This window comes from Magnolia sinica, chromosome 16 (genome assembly GCF_029962835.1).
Source record: "Magnolia sinica isolate HGM2019 chromosome 16, MsV1, whole genome shotgun sequence".
NCBI classification, from domain to species: domain Eukaryota; kingdom Viridiplantae; phylum Streptophyta; class Magnoliopsida; order Magnoliales; family Magnoliaceae; genus Magnolia; species Magnolia sinica.
In genome coordinates, this window is record NC_080588.1 from 32,546,142 (window position 1) to 32,563,829 (window position 17,688).

At 39.8% G+C, this 17,688-nt stretch overlaps 1 protein-coding gene across 1 annotated transcript in view; it reads left to right on the forward strand.

Moving 5' to 3' along the window:
- LOC131229376 (methionine--tRNA ligase, chloroplastic/mitochondrial) overlaps window positions 1-13,310 on the forward strand; it is a 143,217-nt gene extending 129,907 nt beyond the window's left edge. Inside the window, exon 12 of the mRNA XM_058225317.1 lies at window positions 12,376-13,310. Coding sequence (XP_058081300.1) covers window positions 12,376-12,546 — 171 coding nt within the window. The 3' untranslated portion in view covers window positions 12,547-13,310. The remainder of the gene's footprint in view (window positions 1-12,375) is intronic.
- The last annotated feature ends 4,378 nt before the right edge of the window (window positions 13,311-17,688 follow it).

The following is a 17,688-nucleotide window of genomic DNA, read 5'->3' on the forward strand; positions in this document are numbered from 1 at the left end:
TCCTGTGAAGTCTATTTCTGCGCAACAGTAGAGTCTGGTGCAACAGTTCTTTGGGACCGGGAGTCTATTTCCGCACAACAGTCCTCTGGGACTGGGAGTCTGTAAATGCAACATTCTGGGACTGGGCGTCTGCAAATGCAACACTCTGGGAGTGGGAGTCTGCAGCACGTTTTGTGCACCAACAGATGCCCCCTCGATCCTTCTTTGATTTGTTTATGAAATTAAATGGAGGATCGATCCTCTTCTGCAGAAAAATCTTTTCGACAAAGAAGGACTCTTCATGAAGGTAGAGCTGGTCGTATAACGGAGAAGGATTACTCGAACGGTGAGTTGAGCTCGAACGGAAGATTGAAGGATCACACTCGAGGGAATCGCTCTCGAAGGAATCGTGCTCAGCTCGAAGGGATGATTGAGTGCCCCTGAGTGGTCAAGTAATTGTTTTCGACGGTGTAGACAATGGTAATGACAATGCTTTCTTCAGGTAGTACTCTGTCTTCATCGCGGTTGATCAGATCCTGTTAATCCTTCTAACAACTTCTGGAAATATATTGATGTAGAACGCCTTTCTACAAACAGGGCCGCAATTGCATCTTCCACAGTTTCGATTCCCCTTGTTCGTGCAATTCACTTTTCATTGGAACTTGTCGTTGTGACAGCTATGGTGACTCTAGCTTTGAGCATCTTAATCAGAAAAATGTCTTTTAATGTTGCTCCTGCTATAACAGTTCCTTCGATCAGATCCGACAACTCTTTCTTTGAGCACTGTGGCCAGGGAATTATCCTTTAATGTTGTTCCTACTGTGACGATCCTTGAGCTACTAAATATCTCTTTCATCAGGAATGTCTCCTTCATTCATAGCCTGCATATTCCAGGATCTTGAGTGATAATCTTTCTTGCCAAGTTAATCAGAATTAATGTCTCAGGATATCGCAATTTCCCAATTCAGTTTCATGATGTATTGGTAAATTCAAGATATATTGAAGGCTTCAAAATAATTGTAATATATTGACAATTATGAAATAATCACATTGTATTAATAGCTTTAGAATAATTTGGAATGTCTATCAATTCTGAAATAATTGGTATGTATAACAATTTCAATTGCATGTTCCCTTTAACTTGCGGTATATAAGATGACAATGATTTAGTCATTTCATTTTCTTTGCTTGTCAGTGCACTTTGCATTGCATTCTCTATCTTAGAGTTCAGTCAATAAGATTAGTATGTCATTTCGAGTTAGGCGCATAAGAGCAAACACAGTTTAAGCTCATAAGGTGTTGGAGCGGAAACAACTTTGATTGGACATACTTCAACTGAACATAACTTGACTTAACCGGGCTTAAGAGAGCAAAAGTAATTTACCGCCGATTTCGGGCTAGGCTCAAGAGAGCAAGTGCAGTTTAAGCTCGTAAGTTATTGGAACATTCACAGTTTATGCTCATAAGTTATTGGAGCATTCACAGTTTAGGCTCGTAAGTTATTGGAGCATTCACAGTTTATGCTCATAAGTTTTTAGAGCATTCACAATTTAGGCTCATAAGTTGTTGGAGTATTCACAGTTTAGGGTCGTAAATTGTTGGAGCATTAGATATAGGTCTCATGCGTGGTTGGCCTGCGTAGGTGCTCACCGCTGTCGTATAAGATGAATCAGTATAATAATAAATGATGTGTAATCAGCGATGATCGATAGTCGGTAATATCATTGATAGGCGATAAAATTCGGCAGTGCTTGATGATCATAATTACACAATGATAAGTGATAATATCATTTTGTCAAGGAGATAATATCAGCTTGTCAATGTTGATCTGTAATAATATTCTGCAATAGACTATGTCTTAGCGATCGTCGATGCTCTGTAATAATATTTCATAGTCAGTGATCATTGGCAATATCAACGATGACCAATGATATCTTGATAATTGGCAATGCTTTGTAATGTATATAAGGCGATAATTCTTTAGCAGTTTGTAAGAATGATTCTACTGGTTGACCGATACAATATTCAGTCATAAGAATGATATAAGGTGGCTATTGTCTTGTTGCCAATTATTGTCCCAGAAGGATCATGCTTATATATTTGTTCCTTTATAATCGTCGCTTGCTGAAGATAGCATATATACTTGTGATTTGATAGGGTTTCAGGTGATAGTATGCTTATTACAGCTATTGTATAACTGTTCCTGATCTGCCCTCTTTTTATTGGATGAGATTTTCTCTAAGAATCTTTACAATCAAAACTCATTTACCTTTAATGCCCTATTCATTCTGATCCATGGCTTGATGAGTCAAACAAGGCTCAGAAATAGTTTTGCGATGGCCTTTTTTAGAATATATATAATTTTGGAGCCATTTTTTGTCGGCCGCAGCAATAATAATCCTGGGCTTGAGCATTAATATATAATAATTCAGCCGCGATAATGATTCTGGCCCCAATGTTGACCTGCAAAAATTGATATCAACAATTATCATCTCTAGAAATCAACAATTACCTTTTCCGGGATCAAAGGATCAAGAATCTTGCACGGCTGTTCGTTAGCGAGTAGAGGCTAATTCAGTCAAACTGACTTCTCTGTCGGGAGAGAAAAAGTTTGCCATAAAAGCATCTTGCATCTGTTCCCAAGTATGAATAGACTCTAGATTCAAGGCTGAATACCATCTGAAGGCTTTCCCTGTTAGAGATTACCCGAATAATCGTAAACAATATTGAGGAATTACAGAGAAGTTTCCCATTTTTGTTATGAAGTGTATCATATGTTCTTCGGGCGATCCGTTTCCATTAAACCTCTGAAAGTTCGGGTGTTTGAAGTCAACCGGAAATGGTACTTCTTCTATTTCAGGGGAATATGGTGTCTGGTATCGGAACCTTTTATTCTAACCTCGTTCCTTCTCTAGATGAATGGTTTCAGTGACCATCTATCGGATTTCTTCCTGCGTTACGATTTAAGAAATATTAGGCATCGGTCCATGAAATTTAACCACTTGGGATTGTACCCCGTTTGTTTGTGGTTCAATGTTGTTTACGGCAATCGCTATTAGAACGTTAGGGACTTTTTCAGCCACATGCTCATTTGGCGAAAGTTGATTAGGCTGATTGATGTCTGCCGGTAAGACTTTCGTTCCTTCATTCTTCGATCGCTCTGATATTGAAGGAGGAAATGAGCGTTGTGTTGTTGGTGATGTCGAGGAAAATGAATTGTTGTTTGATTCGAAACTAGTATACTATCGCCTCGAAGGACTAACTCGAATCGCGGTATTCTTGATTGCTGAGCTTGCATTAAATTCTTTAGAGGGGGTACTGTAAGCAAACATTCACTTACTGCGATGGATTTCCCTTTATTCTTATGAATTCGTAATAATTTTGTGGAAGATATCTTTACAGTTGTAGTTGGCGGTACTAGAAGACTTTCTGGAGTGATGGGCTTTTTAGTCCTTGAATAAGACGAATGTGTAACTGAGGCGTGGCTACGTCTTGCGACATCTCGCACAATCGATCCTTTAACTGTATTTGGCAGGACCACATTTCTTACAAGAGGAGATTGAAATCTCTGTCTTCTAGATGTTACCACTATCCATTATTTATTGTCCTGCTGCGCTATTGGTGAAGCGGAGTCCATCCCTGACATTACCCGATGTCACTTATTTCTGATCATAGTTGATTTAGTCTTTCGTGATACCTTCTTTGATGATGATTGCGTATTGCCGATATGATCCACAGCGAATCCATTGGGTGTGAAATAGACAACTACGTTAGTCGAGAGCGAAGCCATTGCGATTGTGTAAGAACGAAATACTTGTAATCGAAACAAAGTGTTAGTTATTTCGATTCAGTCGAATTGTACTTTATTTTAGAGATGAAGGGGAGGATGTTCCCATTGAGAGTCGTCGATTGATGATAATCATTCTCCAAATAATTTCTAAGTTAATATTGAATGAGTTATTATCCCCAGCGAAGTCGTCATTTTGTTTCGACAAGAAACGAATGTATTTCGATAGGGGAATTATCATTTAATAATGACGAAGAAAATAAAAGAACATTTATCATTATAGATTTCATTAATTCTGATATCACATTACATCCTCGTGTTTCCCGTGATTCTGAAACAAAGTATAGTGAATCAATGCAATGAAAGAAGGGAAAATCAATTCAATAGCGATTTCGGCAGCATTTCAGCGTATTTGGTGTCCGTCAGAGCGACAGACGGGTTGTGCGGGTCCAAGATCCCTTGCTTCGAGCCAACATTCGAGAGGTATATACATCGAAAATCGAACTACGAAGGGAACCCACAAAACTGCAAAGCATAGGGTTGTGGAGGCCTTTTATCGTGCCGGCATGCAGTGCATCCCTGTTGTGCGGGCACGCAACAGGCAGGGCGTCTTCCCAATACCTGCTCCTCTCTCTCACTCTCTCCTTGCTTCTGGCACCTCTCTGAAACTTCCAATGATCCAAATGAGAGTGGGAGGAGGTATTTATAGGCTTTCACACATGTGGAGCCTCGATCTATGTGCCACTGGCCCCATTGCGCACAATAGAACCTCCACACAACAGGTCTACCCATGCAACAGGTCTCCTGTGAAGTCTATTTCCGCGCAACAAGTCTTCTGTGAAGTCTATTTCCGCGCGATAGTGGAGTCTAGCGCAACAGTTCTCTGGGACTAAGAGTTTGTTTCTGCACAACAGTCCTCTGGTACTGGTTGTCTGCAAATGCAGCATTCTGGGACTTGGAATCTATAGATGCAACACTCTAGGACTGGTAGTCTGCAAAGCTTTTTGTGCACCAACACCCTCACAGTTGGAACACTGGGTTACACTGTGTCTTTTGAAAAATTTGCCTTTACACACAAGTTCAACCGATATACCGTTTGTGTCACAACTCTTTCATTTACTAAACTTGAGGAAATTTTTAAATCTTCTAGATAATTTATCTTCCTCATCCACAACATCACTATCACCATGAGATGTAACAACGTTATGCCTATGTGAATACTTATAAGATGTTTTAAGGACAGTTAGTTTCTTTGCACTAGTGAGGGCCTTAAAGTGTAGTTCATATATTTGTAGGAAACCTAAGAGTTCTTCTACATTCATCTCGTCTATATTCCTACACTTTTCTATGGAGGTTATCTTGGAAGTAAACCTATCTGGAAAGGATCTAACTATTTTCCCACATATACGACCATCCGGGATCCTCTCTCCTAAACCCTACATGGAGTTATAAATATCATTAAACTTAAAATAGAACTCCATGAAAGTATTAGACTCTTTCATTCTTATGTTTTTGAATTAGGTCATTAAGAGTTGATGCTTCAATCTCTTTACTGTGCTAGTTCCCTCACAGGTGACTTCCAATATATCACACACTTGCTTACCCATTTCACATATGCAAATATGTTTAAATTCATTAGAAGAAACGGCACAGTAAATAGCATTGAGAGCTTTGGCATCATAGGTATACTACACTCTCTCATCCGCGCTCCATTTGGATTTATCTTTGGGAGCGCTAATGGTTCTACCATCAACCATAACTTGTTCTACGGGCATAGTCTATCCTTGTTCAACAATTGCCCAAACCATAGGGTCAAGGGATCTTAGAAAGTCTCTCATCCTAGCCTTCCAATAGGTGTACTTAGACCCATCAAAATAAGGCAGTCGTGTGACGACAACACCCCTCTTGAGTAGACATCATTCTTAAGCTCCTACGGATCTTGCTCTGGGCAGTTAAGCCTTTCAGGAGGAACCCGCTCTGATAATAATTGAAATTGCGTGGAATAGTCTACCACTGCATGCAGAAGCTTGGCGGAACTATAGAATGAATGGTTGTCCTAGAGGGGGGAATGTGAATTGGACTAATAAAAATTATGTCAATTAAAACATAGTTGCCTACTTGAATTAAAATGTCAATTTAAACTAAGAAAGCAATTAACACTAAGGCTTTCAAGCCAATAGTGGGTCCAATCACATAGAATACATAAGATATACCAATTACGCAACTAGTCTATAAACGATAGTGTACATGTGTGTGGGATGTGCTAACTATTCCAATCATAGCGTTCATCTAATCATGCATACATATAATTCAACTAAACAATCACATAAACATAATTAGAAATGTGCTCATTTGACAATCCCAAACATAAGCATGTATAGTGGTTCGTTTTCCTTACTCCACTCCCGGCGAACGCACTCTTCCTGAGTGTACTGGTATTCACTATCGGAGGTTTTAAATCGGGTTTACCTCTAACCTATACAAGTGTACACTCCCGTCAAAGGCCTACAAAAGGACTTACCCACGTACTCACATGTGTCGGTGGCCTACGCAAGGACTTGCCCACGTACATACCCGTGTCGGTGGCTTACACAAGGACTTGCCTACGTACACACCCATGTCGATGGCCTACTTAAGGACTTACTCACGTACTCACCCGTGTCGGAGGTGATACGGTCCTACACAAGAAACTACATGAGTTTGAGTTACAAATTCTACACTCAATCCTACACAAGGAAGGAGTGCGTGGACTCTTACAATTGACAACTTGTCAGATTGAGACCTTTTTGTAACGCCTTCTTTCGTTGCTTGATCGATGTTATCCCGTGCTTCAATCAACTCCCCTTTTGTTCTCCCGATCATTAATGTCGATGCTTGCCAATGCTTTAGCTCCAAGATCAAACACCTTGCATGCAATGCTCCATTGAGGTGACCATGGTGATGGGAGAAAGGTGAAATCTCCTACAACTAATGGAAGAGTTTTAATCCTAGGAGATTCACCTAGATCGGTGTTCTAGAGGGTTTAGACGAAGGATTTGCCAATAAGCCTAGGTCTAATCTCTAGAACAAGATGGAGATTCAATTCATTTTCAACATTGAGGTTGGAATCCTCATTAGAGTAGTTAAGCTCAAGAAGATGAATCCAAACTCATGGATTTAGAGGTTAGGAATGTAGGATATGAGTGGGGAGTGTCCTATGCTTCTATTGCACCAAAAACCCATCAGAAAGGCCAAATACCGAATATCCTATATATAGGACCAGGTTCCAACAATAAAAAAAGGGGTAGATTCGGCTCTTGTCGATCAATTGATTGAGCTATCGTTCAATCAAACTTAATTCGAATTCAGCCAGATATGTCGTTGGATATTTTTGGCCCTATTCGATCACTCAAGCCCGATTAATCGATATCGATCGAAGATCGTTCGGTGGCTTCGAATTTGGCCAGATATGTCGCTCAATAGTATTAGCCTTGTTCGATCGCTCGAGCATCGATCAAGTATAGATCGATCGACCCATTGATCAAAGATCGCTCGATGGCTGCTGTTTGGGCAGTTTGTTTCACAACAACTCGCACCTCTTTTAACCTTACATATTATGTTCCAATTGGGCTTCTATGGCTAAGGGCTGATCACCAAGGGTTTACCTATTAAGTTTATTATCATCTAGATGCATGGGTTTTGCGTCAAGGGTTAGGGTCACCAATGTACCTCATATACATGTTTTTTGCTCTTTGATGCTCCATGTCCGCTTGTGTCTTCGGTCTTCAGCTTCGTGGGGCTCAACCAACTCCTTGACACATGGACTCACGTGATTGACAAACAAGGTACACAAATAAGTGCACTAATACTCTCTCTCTCTCTCTCTCTCTCTCTCTCTCTCTCTCTCATTGTTTCTCCTCTTCCAACTTTCTTACCTTCTTTCTTCTTCTCATTGTTGATTCTCATAGGCCCTCAAGATTAGCATCATGTAGCCGTTTAACAAATTTCATTCGGATTATGCTATCTGCAGTTGTTAATCATGGTTGGCCCCTATTCCAACATGACGTAAAAAATGCCTTCCTTCAATTTGACCTTACAAAAAAGTTTGTATGGAGCAACCTCCTCAATTTGTTGCTCTGGAGGAGTCTTGCAAAGTCCGTAAACTACAAAAGACAATTTATGGGTTAAAATAATCTCCACCACGTGCATGGCTTGACAAGTTCATCAAGGTTGTATTAAAAACTATGGTCGTGTTTGAAGTCATGTTGATCATTCCATTTTTGTACGAAAAGGTATCTCAAGTCTCATTGTGCTTGTAGTATATGTGAACAATATTGTTGTTATTGGAAGTGACAACAACGGGATTGAAGAATTAAGGAAGTATCTTCAATAGCATTTTCTCAAAAAAGATCTGGGTCATCGTCGATACTTCCTTGGTATAGAAGTCAGATTCAAAGGCGTTATCTATCTCAACATAATTATGTTTGCATTTCTCAGATTCGTACTCTTGTAAGTGATCAAGGAGATATGGTAACGTGGGAAGAGTGTAGGATGTGCAACACATGCATAAGGTGGATGGACATATGAAGTTGACCAAAAAAATCAAGTCAACCTGCCCAATGGGTTGGCCACCCTTTAGGAAAACAAATTGAGTGTTTAGGAAAAAGCTTATCTGAAATCAAGCCTGTACACTCATTAGGCAAGCCCTGTTGCATGAAAAGAATTATATGTGGTTTGCTACCTCACATGCATCCCCTCCCTCCTGCACTTCACATGCAGCTAAGAATATTTGTAGGCTACTGATGGCTAGTCCATTCATCATATGGGCCACCCATGTGCAAAAAGAGTTTAACACTAGTTTATCTTAGCCTGAACTTCATTTTATCTACATTGTGGAGCCATGTTATGTACCTATTATATGTTCTACACATGCTAGATTGGCACATGTGCTGTTTGTGAAGTGTGTTGGGGGGAATTCATGTGGAGCGTTTCTGTACTTCTCTTCTTAAACTCGAATTACAACACAGGAAACTGGAAATGCTATGCCCCAAATAACTTCTTGGATTATCCTATTCTCAAATTGAGGTTTAGTCCTAATAAGGAGATTTGATGACATCCTGCATTAATTATGGGGCTCAAAAGATGTGTTAGTGTTGCTTATTGCGTTGACTTTTCCTGAGTTGATTTTCAGATAGTGACGTCCAAACAGCATTATAAGAAACACACACACAGAGTTGTTAAAAGTTGCAATTCCAGAACTGCATTTCCACATGATGGAATTTCTAGAAACTATTTCTGGATTTCCATCCAAATGGTGCCTTGTGTATTTTTTATACAGCAAAATTGTAAACATTAACAACTTCATTAAAAATTGTAGACTTGGACTAAAAGCAATACCCTGTTTAACAAAACTAAACATAACTGGTGAAATATTTTAGTAATAATCACTCAACTAAATATAAATAGCATGTTACAAATGGGATAAGTTGCATTCTTAACCGCATCCATATCCTAAAGTTTTGAGAAATGGAGAGTCATATCCCTGGCCTACTAAAACAGTTCTCTTTACACATGGAGAAGACTATGGTCGTGTTTACCACCATTTTATGCGCATCATCATGTTACGCATGGCACATGCATGTCGATCTAGATTACCCAAATCGTAGTACCCACTGTGGATGGAACACAGCCAAAAATCATGCTTATAGAACAATTCTATCCAATTGCTGGCTATAAATTGGTGCCAAAAGAAATAAAATGGTCAGTGTTCTAAATTGAACAACCCAAATTGAGTGTTAAGATGATTTAACTAGTTCACCTTTCAAGCTATGCTCCATCCACATGAAGCCTCAATTTGGACAGTTTGGACGTCCTGCATGTGGACAGTGGATGAGAAATAACTTGGAAATTGCAGCTAACAGTCACCATAGTCTAGCCCTTTGTATAACAAGACCCATTCTAAAACCACTAACGATGTCTTTAAGTGCAGAACACAAACTCCCCAACACTAAATGATGTGGAAGTTGCACTCCCCGACCCACTAACAATTAGGACCATTCATAAGGATGTCCATATTTGTTGCGCAGCACGCCAACAACGCAGTGAGCCTAGAGCCAATCTCAGGCCTCACCCACAAACGATAAACAAGAAGAAATATAAACTAGAAACAGATCAAAGCAATCCAAACAAACCACAAGACAAGATATACGTGGAAAAACCTCAAACTAGGGTAAAAAACCACGGATGCAAACTTCCACTATGAAGACAAACGAAGATTACAAGGCAATATACTAACCTCTCCCTTGGAAGAACATAGAAAATCCCTTGCCCACACCTTAGAAATATTTCTCAATATTCACATTAACCCTAGAATAGCCCTAGGGACCCCAATTTATAGTTTTGGCAACTTCCCTTTCGCACCCTTGCGAAAGGCGACACAGAAATCCGCAGTCCGCATCAGATTCGGAAACGAATCTGCGTAAACACGACCGGTCGAGCGGACCCCATGACTGGTTGTGCATGGCCCACGATCGGTCGAACAGCTCGGACCAAAAAAACTGATGCTCACTGGAGTTCGAGTCGTGCCAGTCCACAACTGGTCACGACCGGTCGAGCGGGCTCCACGACCAGTCGAGCAGGGGCCACGACCGGTCGTGCGCGGCCCCAGATGTGGCTCCATTTCTCAACAATCTTTTCAACATCGGTCAGTCCGGAGGTCCAAATTGTCCATTTATCATTACATGTACAGATAAATGGATGCCTAGAGAAAAGATAACTGTGATCAAGATTCAACATACATGTGTATTGCTATCTTTGATTAGTGGACCAGCCTGATTTTTAGGGCGTGACATATGCATTGAGGGGACCATCTGACGAATGTCCTGGGTTCCACATTCATTTACCATATTGGCTCATGTGGGTGTCTGTTTTTGGCACTTGACGCTGAGGCATTTTGAAAGAGGCCTGGTTTGTGGACTATTGAAATGAATTCATAGTTCTCTAGTTGGATACATGTATGGGTGATTGGAACCATTCAAAAGTCAGGCCCTGCCATGAACAGGTCATGCAAAGTACACTGCAAACAATCCTAGCTGTTCACTCAATGCATGACTACAATCTTAGGATGCTTAGTAATTTACATTCAAGTTTTAGGATCATTTATATGGGGGAAAAAAAAAGGACCTTAATGGTCTGGAATGGTCTTACCTCCTGAGATAGGTCTTACACTTATCCAATGCTGATTCACATGACCCAAGTACGGACTATGATTGACTTCAATAGTCTATGGCTTACTTGCTATTTACTCGTTTAAGGACTTGGAGGGTCCTGGTCATCTGCAAGTGCATAGTTTACTGACAAGTTGGATTTTATGCATGTGGGCCTATTGTTTGATGACCCAACAGGTGATATGATGGGCCCACTCACAGGGAATGGGTGATGACAAGTTGGATTTTATGCATGTGGGCCTATTGTTTGATGACCCAACAGGTGATATGATGGGCCCACTCACAGGGAATGGGTGATGTCTTCCAAAGCCTCCAGATTGGAAAATTATAAATCTTTGATATTTTTCCTTTTTACCTGTTGAAAGTGGTCCATTGTTGTATTTTTCTCTCGACATTTATTTGTAGGCCGTAATATCAAAGGGTTGGGATCTTCAGAGTTGGGAGATTTCTAGTGTCCCCCATCAATGGTGAGGCCCATTGTATTAACAGATTGTTTCATCTAACCCATCTCCATCTGCATAAAATCCTACTAAAGAGTATGTTTATTGATGAGAAAGACTACAATACTGTTTCTTCCTTTCCTTTATACAAGGGGCATTTTAGGCATCAAATATTAACTAATTGCATAGTTTTACTTTCAAAGATTTAAAAATGTAGTCTAAAAAAAGCTCACCTGCACACCGGTTCTCACAAGAACTCATGAGAACTTTTTCAGAACTCATCACACGTGATGTGGGCCCAAAATCTGAACCGTCCATGTGATGCATCACCCCATGAAATCCTCGGAGCCCAACTTTCACTTTGATCCAAAACTTTGGTGGGCCATGGAAAAAGGAAATTATTTCCTCCCTTGATTTGTCTCTCTTTTTCCATGGCCCACCAAAGTTTTGGATAAGGGTAAAAGTCAGGCCCCAGGGGTTTCATGGGGCGCTGCATCACATGGACGGTTCAGATTTTGAGCCCACATCACGTGTGATGAGTTCTGAAAATGTTCTCACGAGTTTTCATGAGAACTGGCTCTCTCTCTCTCTCTCTCTCTCTCTCTCTCTCTCTCTCTGTGTATTGATATGATGACAGGGTGTCCCCACCCCTTTTTAAGGTCCCTGCGGATGCATGCAATGCCCCATGCCCTTGGTTGAATATGGACCAATGTTGTGCTTTCACTTTTGACCCTGTATTGCTGACCAGCAATTGAATGGTTAGCACTTTTCCCATGTGAGAGATTGTTTATAGGCCATCCAGTGGGGCCATCATATCCAACAGTTTGGATCAGTGAAACATGGAACCCACTTTTACAAACTGAAACATACGCATACTATAGATACTCTTCTTTCATATGTTTGTCCTACCTGTTGGTTGTGAATTTGTTTTCTTATTATTAATCTCGCCGTCTTGCCTTTGCAGAGCGATACCAAATGGGGAGCACTAGAAGCTGGGCAGGTCATGGCAGAACCTAAACCCATTTTTGCAAGGATTGAAACTCGAAAGGAAGGGGAAGATGGAGTTGAGACAATTCAGAAAGTAGGGAAAGATAGGAAAAGAATACATCATTCTCAAGGGGTAGCAGAGGCTTAGATATCTCATAACTTTGTAGTTAATTTCTTTTGAGCATTTAAAAATATTAGTATTCTGTACTCAAATCCAATACATATCAATCTATCCGAGCTTCCCAATTTGGTAGAGCATCGATACTGTGAATTGGGTACAATAAATGTATTTATTGGGATTTTAACCGCAGAATTCCTCAGAATTCTGATTTTACTGAACAGTGCCTAGACAATTGGTAAGCACCAGAAAGTTCTTTTTCGGGGGATGAAATGACTGAATCGCTACTATTTACTTCTTTTATAAAATCCATTGGAATAGCGCATTGTGGGCCCACGTGGATTGTGCGTGACATCCAACTCGTTCAACAGGTACACCTTATCATGATGATCAGAGAAACTAAAAAACATGTGGATCCAACATCAGGTGGGCCATACATGAATTTTTTTTGTTTTCTGGATGGTGTAATTTTGTTTTCCTTTTCTTTATGATTGTGGCTCACCAATAATTGGATCTCCTTAATTTTTTATTTTCAGATCATCATGATGGGGTATACTTGCTGGAAGGGTTGGATGTCATACAAACAACACATGGACCCACAAGCCTAAACTCCACTCTTTAGAAGAAAAAGTGAATGAGGACATCTTGGTCATTTCAACTTCCAAATAGCATGTTCTGGTGATTTCAAAACGCCCAGGAACTTTTTGGTAAGAACATACGTATTTTGAAGGAATTGGACTGTAAAAATCCCTATATTTAAATGATAATTGATTTTCCTTGTTTGTACCTTTTTATTTTTATTTTTTCTGTATTTGGATAGTTGATGCATATTCTGTTATGTTATTCACATGGTTTCTAAGTAACCAAGGACTGCCACTGCCACTTTGAAGTTTACGGCAACAGATGTGTTGTTGTCATAAGCATTTGAGCAAGGCTGCTATTTAACAAACTCAGTTTTATCATTTATTGTCATTTTCTGTAGTTTGTAATACTTCTGTATGTTACCATTGTTTTTTTTTTTTTCCTTTTATTTACCTGTCTTTCTATATATTTTATGATTTCATGAATCAATATTATGCGATTAAGTGAATTTGCACTCCAATGATTCATAAAGATTTCATCGGCATTTTCTTCCAGTTGGATTAGCTAAATGGGGAGATCTGCTAGCTTCATATTTATGTGGCCCATACAGTGAAGATGAAGTAGCCCAAAAATCAGGCATGTGCGATCACTAGGCAGGCCACACACACATTTTGAATGTGACCCATAAGAAATTTTGAACGTGTGTTGTTTTTTTATACAGGAGCATCCTACCTAATAAGTGGAGTGGCCTGATTTTTACCCAAGATGGTCTGCATGGTGTGGCCTGATGTTCCTAGAAGATCATCTGCATTCTGAGATCCACCTTATGCTCAATGGTGGTCGGACAATGAAGTAAAGTTGGCAACTTGGCATGTCTAAAGGTGTGGGGCACTCATCATAGAGTATGGGAAAAGAGTTGTAAGATATGCAATCTCATTTTCTGATAGTCAATTGTAAGCAGGGGAAGCATGGATTGCCAAAATGCATTGTGCGTATATAGACTGAATGATTCCAACTTATAAAGGTTTCTCACTGCATTGTACTTTAAGCTTAAAATACAAAAGTGTCTTACTGTATTTTAACTGCATCCCTAAATACAGTAGGTAAGTGTATCTAATTTCAGTTTACTGCAATGTAGTAGCACTCAGACATGCTGGGATAAAACTTGAGACTCACTTAAAATGCTTTTATACATGTTTTGGGCTCTTCAGAATAAAAATTGTATTTTTTTTTTTCTATTGAAAAAATGGATTGAACAACTAACATGATTAATCCAATTAATGTAAAGAATATCCATGATGTGACCCATTGATTGGGTTTAGGGTTGTCCAATTTTGATCAATTAAAAATGGGCTTATTGTGAGTCAGTTCTGGTTGATTTTGATGTTCCGAACTAAATTTGATAGAAGAGTTGGTGTCTTGGACTCAACGAAACCTAACAGGTCAAATTCAAATCTAGACCTGTTAGTATGGGTTGGTTAGATGACTGGTTGGGTTGAACCAACCTATTTGCACTAGGGTTTAACCCCATGGCTTAGTGGTAGGCAGTTCGTTTCAACACTGATGTCATGGGTTTTGGATGCCCATGTGGTGTATGTATAATAATAATAATAATAATAAATAAATAAAAATGCCAAGTAGGGTCCTTACTCATGGCTTGGTGGTAGACTTATAAGAGTTTGAACACAAGGTCATGGGTTCAAGCACCTACTGTGGTGTGTGTGTTTAAAAATAAAAATTAAATATAATTAATTAATTAATTAAAAAGATAAATGGCACTCGTTTCACTTTTATGGAATAATATACGGCAATGGTGAAGGACGACCCTACCTTTGACCTTCACCTATACTGAGATATAGTGGCTTCAAGGAAAGTTCCATTCCCATCTCCTTCAACGGTGATATATGAAAAGACCCACTCTCCTCTTCAAGTTGTAGAGACCCAGCCCCAAAGGTTTACCAAAAACAAAAGGATTTCTCGAGAACACATATAGCTCCAAGAGTAAATCCATCCTTACAAGGAGCCCAAAATTGACACTCATTCCCTGAAACAGCTGCATGCTGCAATAAGAAACTTACGTTGCTTAGACCATGTTCCACGACAACCGCTCTACCATGCAATGCCTGTCACGCATGCCAGCAAAAATGCCTGTCGCAAAGGTGAGCGGGTTAGGTGCCCCAGGCCTCACTCAAGATGGTGCACCCTTACCGTGGCGCCTTCCATGATGTATGAACGCCCTACCATTAAAAACTTCCAAGGGCCCACTGTAATGTTTCCATAATGTTTATTTGATAAGATCACATAAACCTGGATGAAGGGAATATATATATATATGAAAAACAAATATCAGCTTGATCCAAAACCTTTGTGGCCCATTAATGGTCAATCACCACTGTTTCCTATGATATGATCCATCTGAGAATTGGATCTGATTCATTTTTATACCCTAAAATGATCTGGCAAAACCGATAGACGGTGAGGATATGGGAAAAATAATAATAATACATCAACGTGGACCCAGTGTAAGGGCCGCACTTAATCCGCTCCCATTGCAAAGAATCTGTAATGTGACAATATTCTCACGGCCAGGTTCCTGTAACAAGACGAGTACTTTCACACGAAGAGGCTCCTGCGAGTTTGATGTGGCAGCATGAGGAGGTGAAGATGGTTGTAGGACCCATTTCAAGAATTCCAAAGGCTTGATCATGTTTCAAAAGATGTCCTTGTGGGATCGACTCAAGAACAAGCATGGAACTTTCGTAGGTCAAAGTTTTGTTGAGATGTACGTTGCCAGTGCCAAAAGAAGCAAGGATGCCAATCTCTCCTCAAGGAACACACCACATTACTGCCAAAGAAAGAAGTTAGGTCTCCCAACAAAATTCGCATTAACTAGGCTGTCAATATCTTTGATGAGATATCTCAAGTGCTGTACGGTCACCTATGTCACCCTCCTACCAGCTGCAACTCATTTCTCCTTGTCTCACTACAGGTGCAACTCCTGTGGGTTGGGTCGGGCTCATCATTTTTGGAGGCATTATTTTTTAAATTAGAAAACTCATGGAGCGCAGTCCGCGTTCACCATTAAGCCAGACTCCTATCGCGGAAAGAATTCAATCAAAAACCACTTAGCGCTTTCCTTCTTCCGTGTTAACAATACATTAACAAACACCACTAAACACGGGACATTTTCCCGATTCCGCGTTAAGTGCAAAAAAATAAAAGGGTCAATCTATACCCCACCCGACCTCAAAGAGTGTTGGGAATTCCTCCCCATGTGGAGGTGAGACCTACTTGTGGGCCCAAAATTACCCTATAGCCCTGTGATCCTAACTGAAGTGTATTCTGGTCATTTTACCTTGACTCTTTTTGTTTAAGATAAAAGGTCGCCTAAGTGAAGGGTATTCTTGTCATTTTGCCTTGACCTTTTTATTTAAGAAAAAAAAAGTTATTTTTTTCTTTTTTCTTGAAGGCTTTTTGAGAGGGAGATATTGATAGACAAATTCCAACATTATTTTAGGAGTTTTTCTTGAAAAAAAAGTTAGCTTTTTACAAGAAAGGGGAGAGGTATTGTCTATAAAGGTACTAGCTCAAGTCTCTTATTATTTTCAAGAGGTTTTTCGTCTCAAGGATCATGAGAGTTCCATTTACAAACTCTGGTTTCGTTAGTTGCTTTCTTCAAGTGTTGGTTAGTGTTTCTTCTTTACAATCCTATCTTGTTAATAAACATTTTTCTTATTTCAAGCTTATAATCCACCTATAGGGTGCTATATTTGACTATCCAAGTGTAACAGCCCCCAAAACCCGGCACTTGAGTATGGAGACTTAGATTCTGAATTCTAGGGTGTTAACACTATGACGTTCGTGTGCACTGGCACCGACTCTAACAACGCCCTGGTTGTCACTGCTTGAGCACGATGTTCTCACTGTGCAAACCCGAATGTCGCCTGGGAATGCCGCACATGGGGGCTATTCTCACATGTACGTAGTCAGATTAGCATTCATACCATGTACAATATAAATCAGAGTTGCACATTTTAATTCAACGGATAAGCAAAGATAAGTAAGGATAACCAAACTAGAAGTAACTACGCAGACATTTAAATAAAAAGCATGTAATCCAAAAGGTGCCCATGGGGACCACCACAAACCATATCAATCCCAATGTATGAGACATATAAAAAAATCAAAGAAGGGCTAAGAATTATCGGCTTAAGCTCCTAAAGCTCAACCAAGTTAGTGTCGCTCCGCTCCAACCACCTATTTTGCTATTGAACTTTACCCGGACCTCCTAAGCTCCATGACTCTACCTACCTACATCACTATCATTTTTCGAATTCGAGTCGTGAGTCAAAATGCCGGTGAGAAATTCCTCCAAGATTACACAATGACATATTGATCAGGTATAGTTTCATTAAAAATATATATATATACAACACAATAAGTGTTACAATGCAATCTTATTTAAATGTATAAATATATGAATGCACATCGGCCTGGGAACGCATATCCAATTAGCTTTTAGAGGTAGCCACCAACAAAAATACCTTTAAGTACATGCCTTATCAATGACTACCCTTCCATAGTAATAAT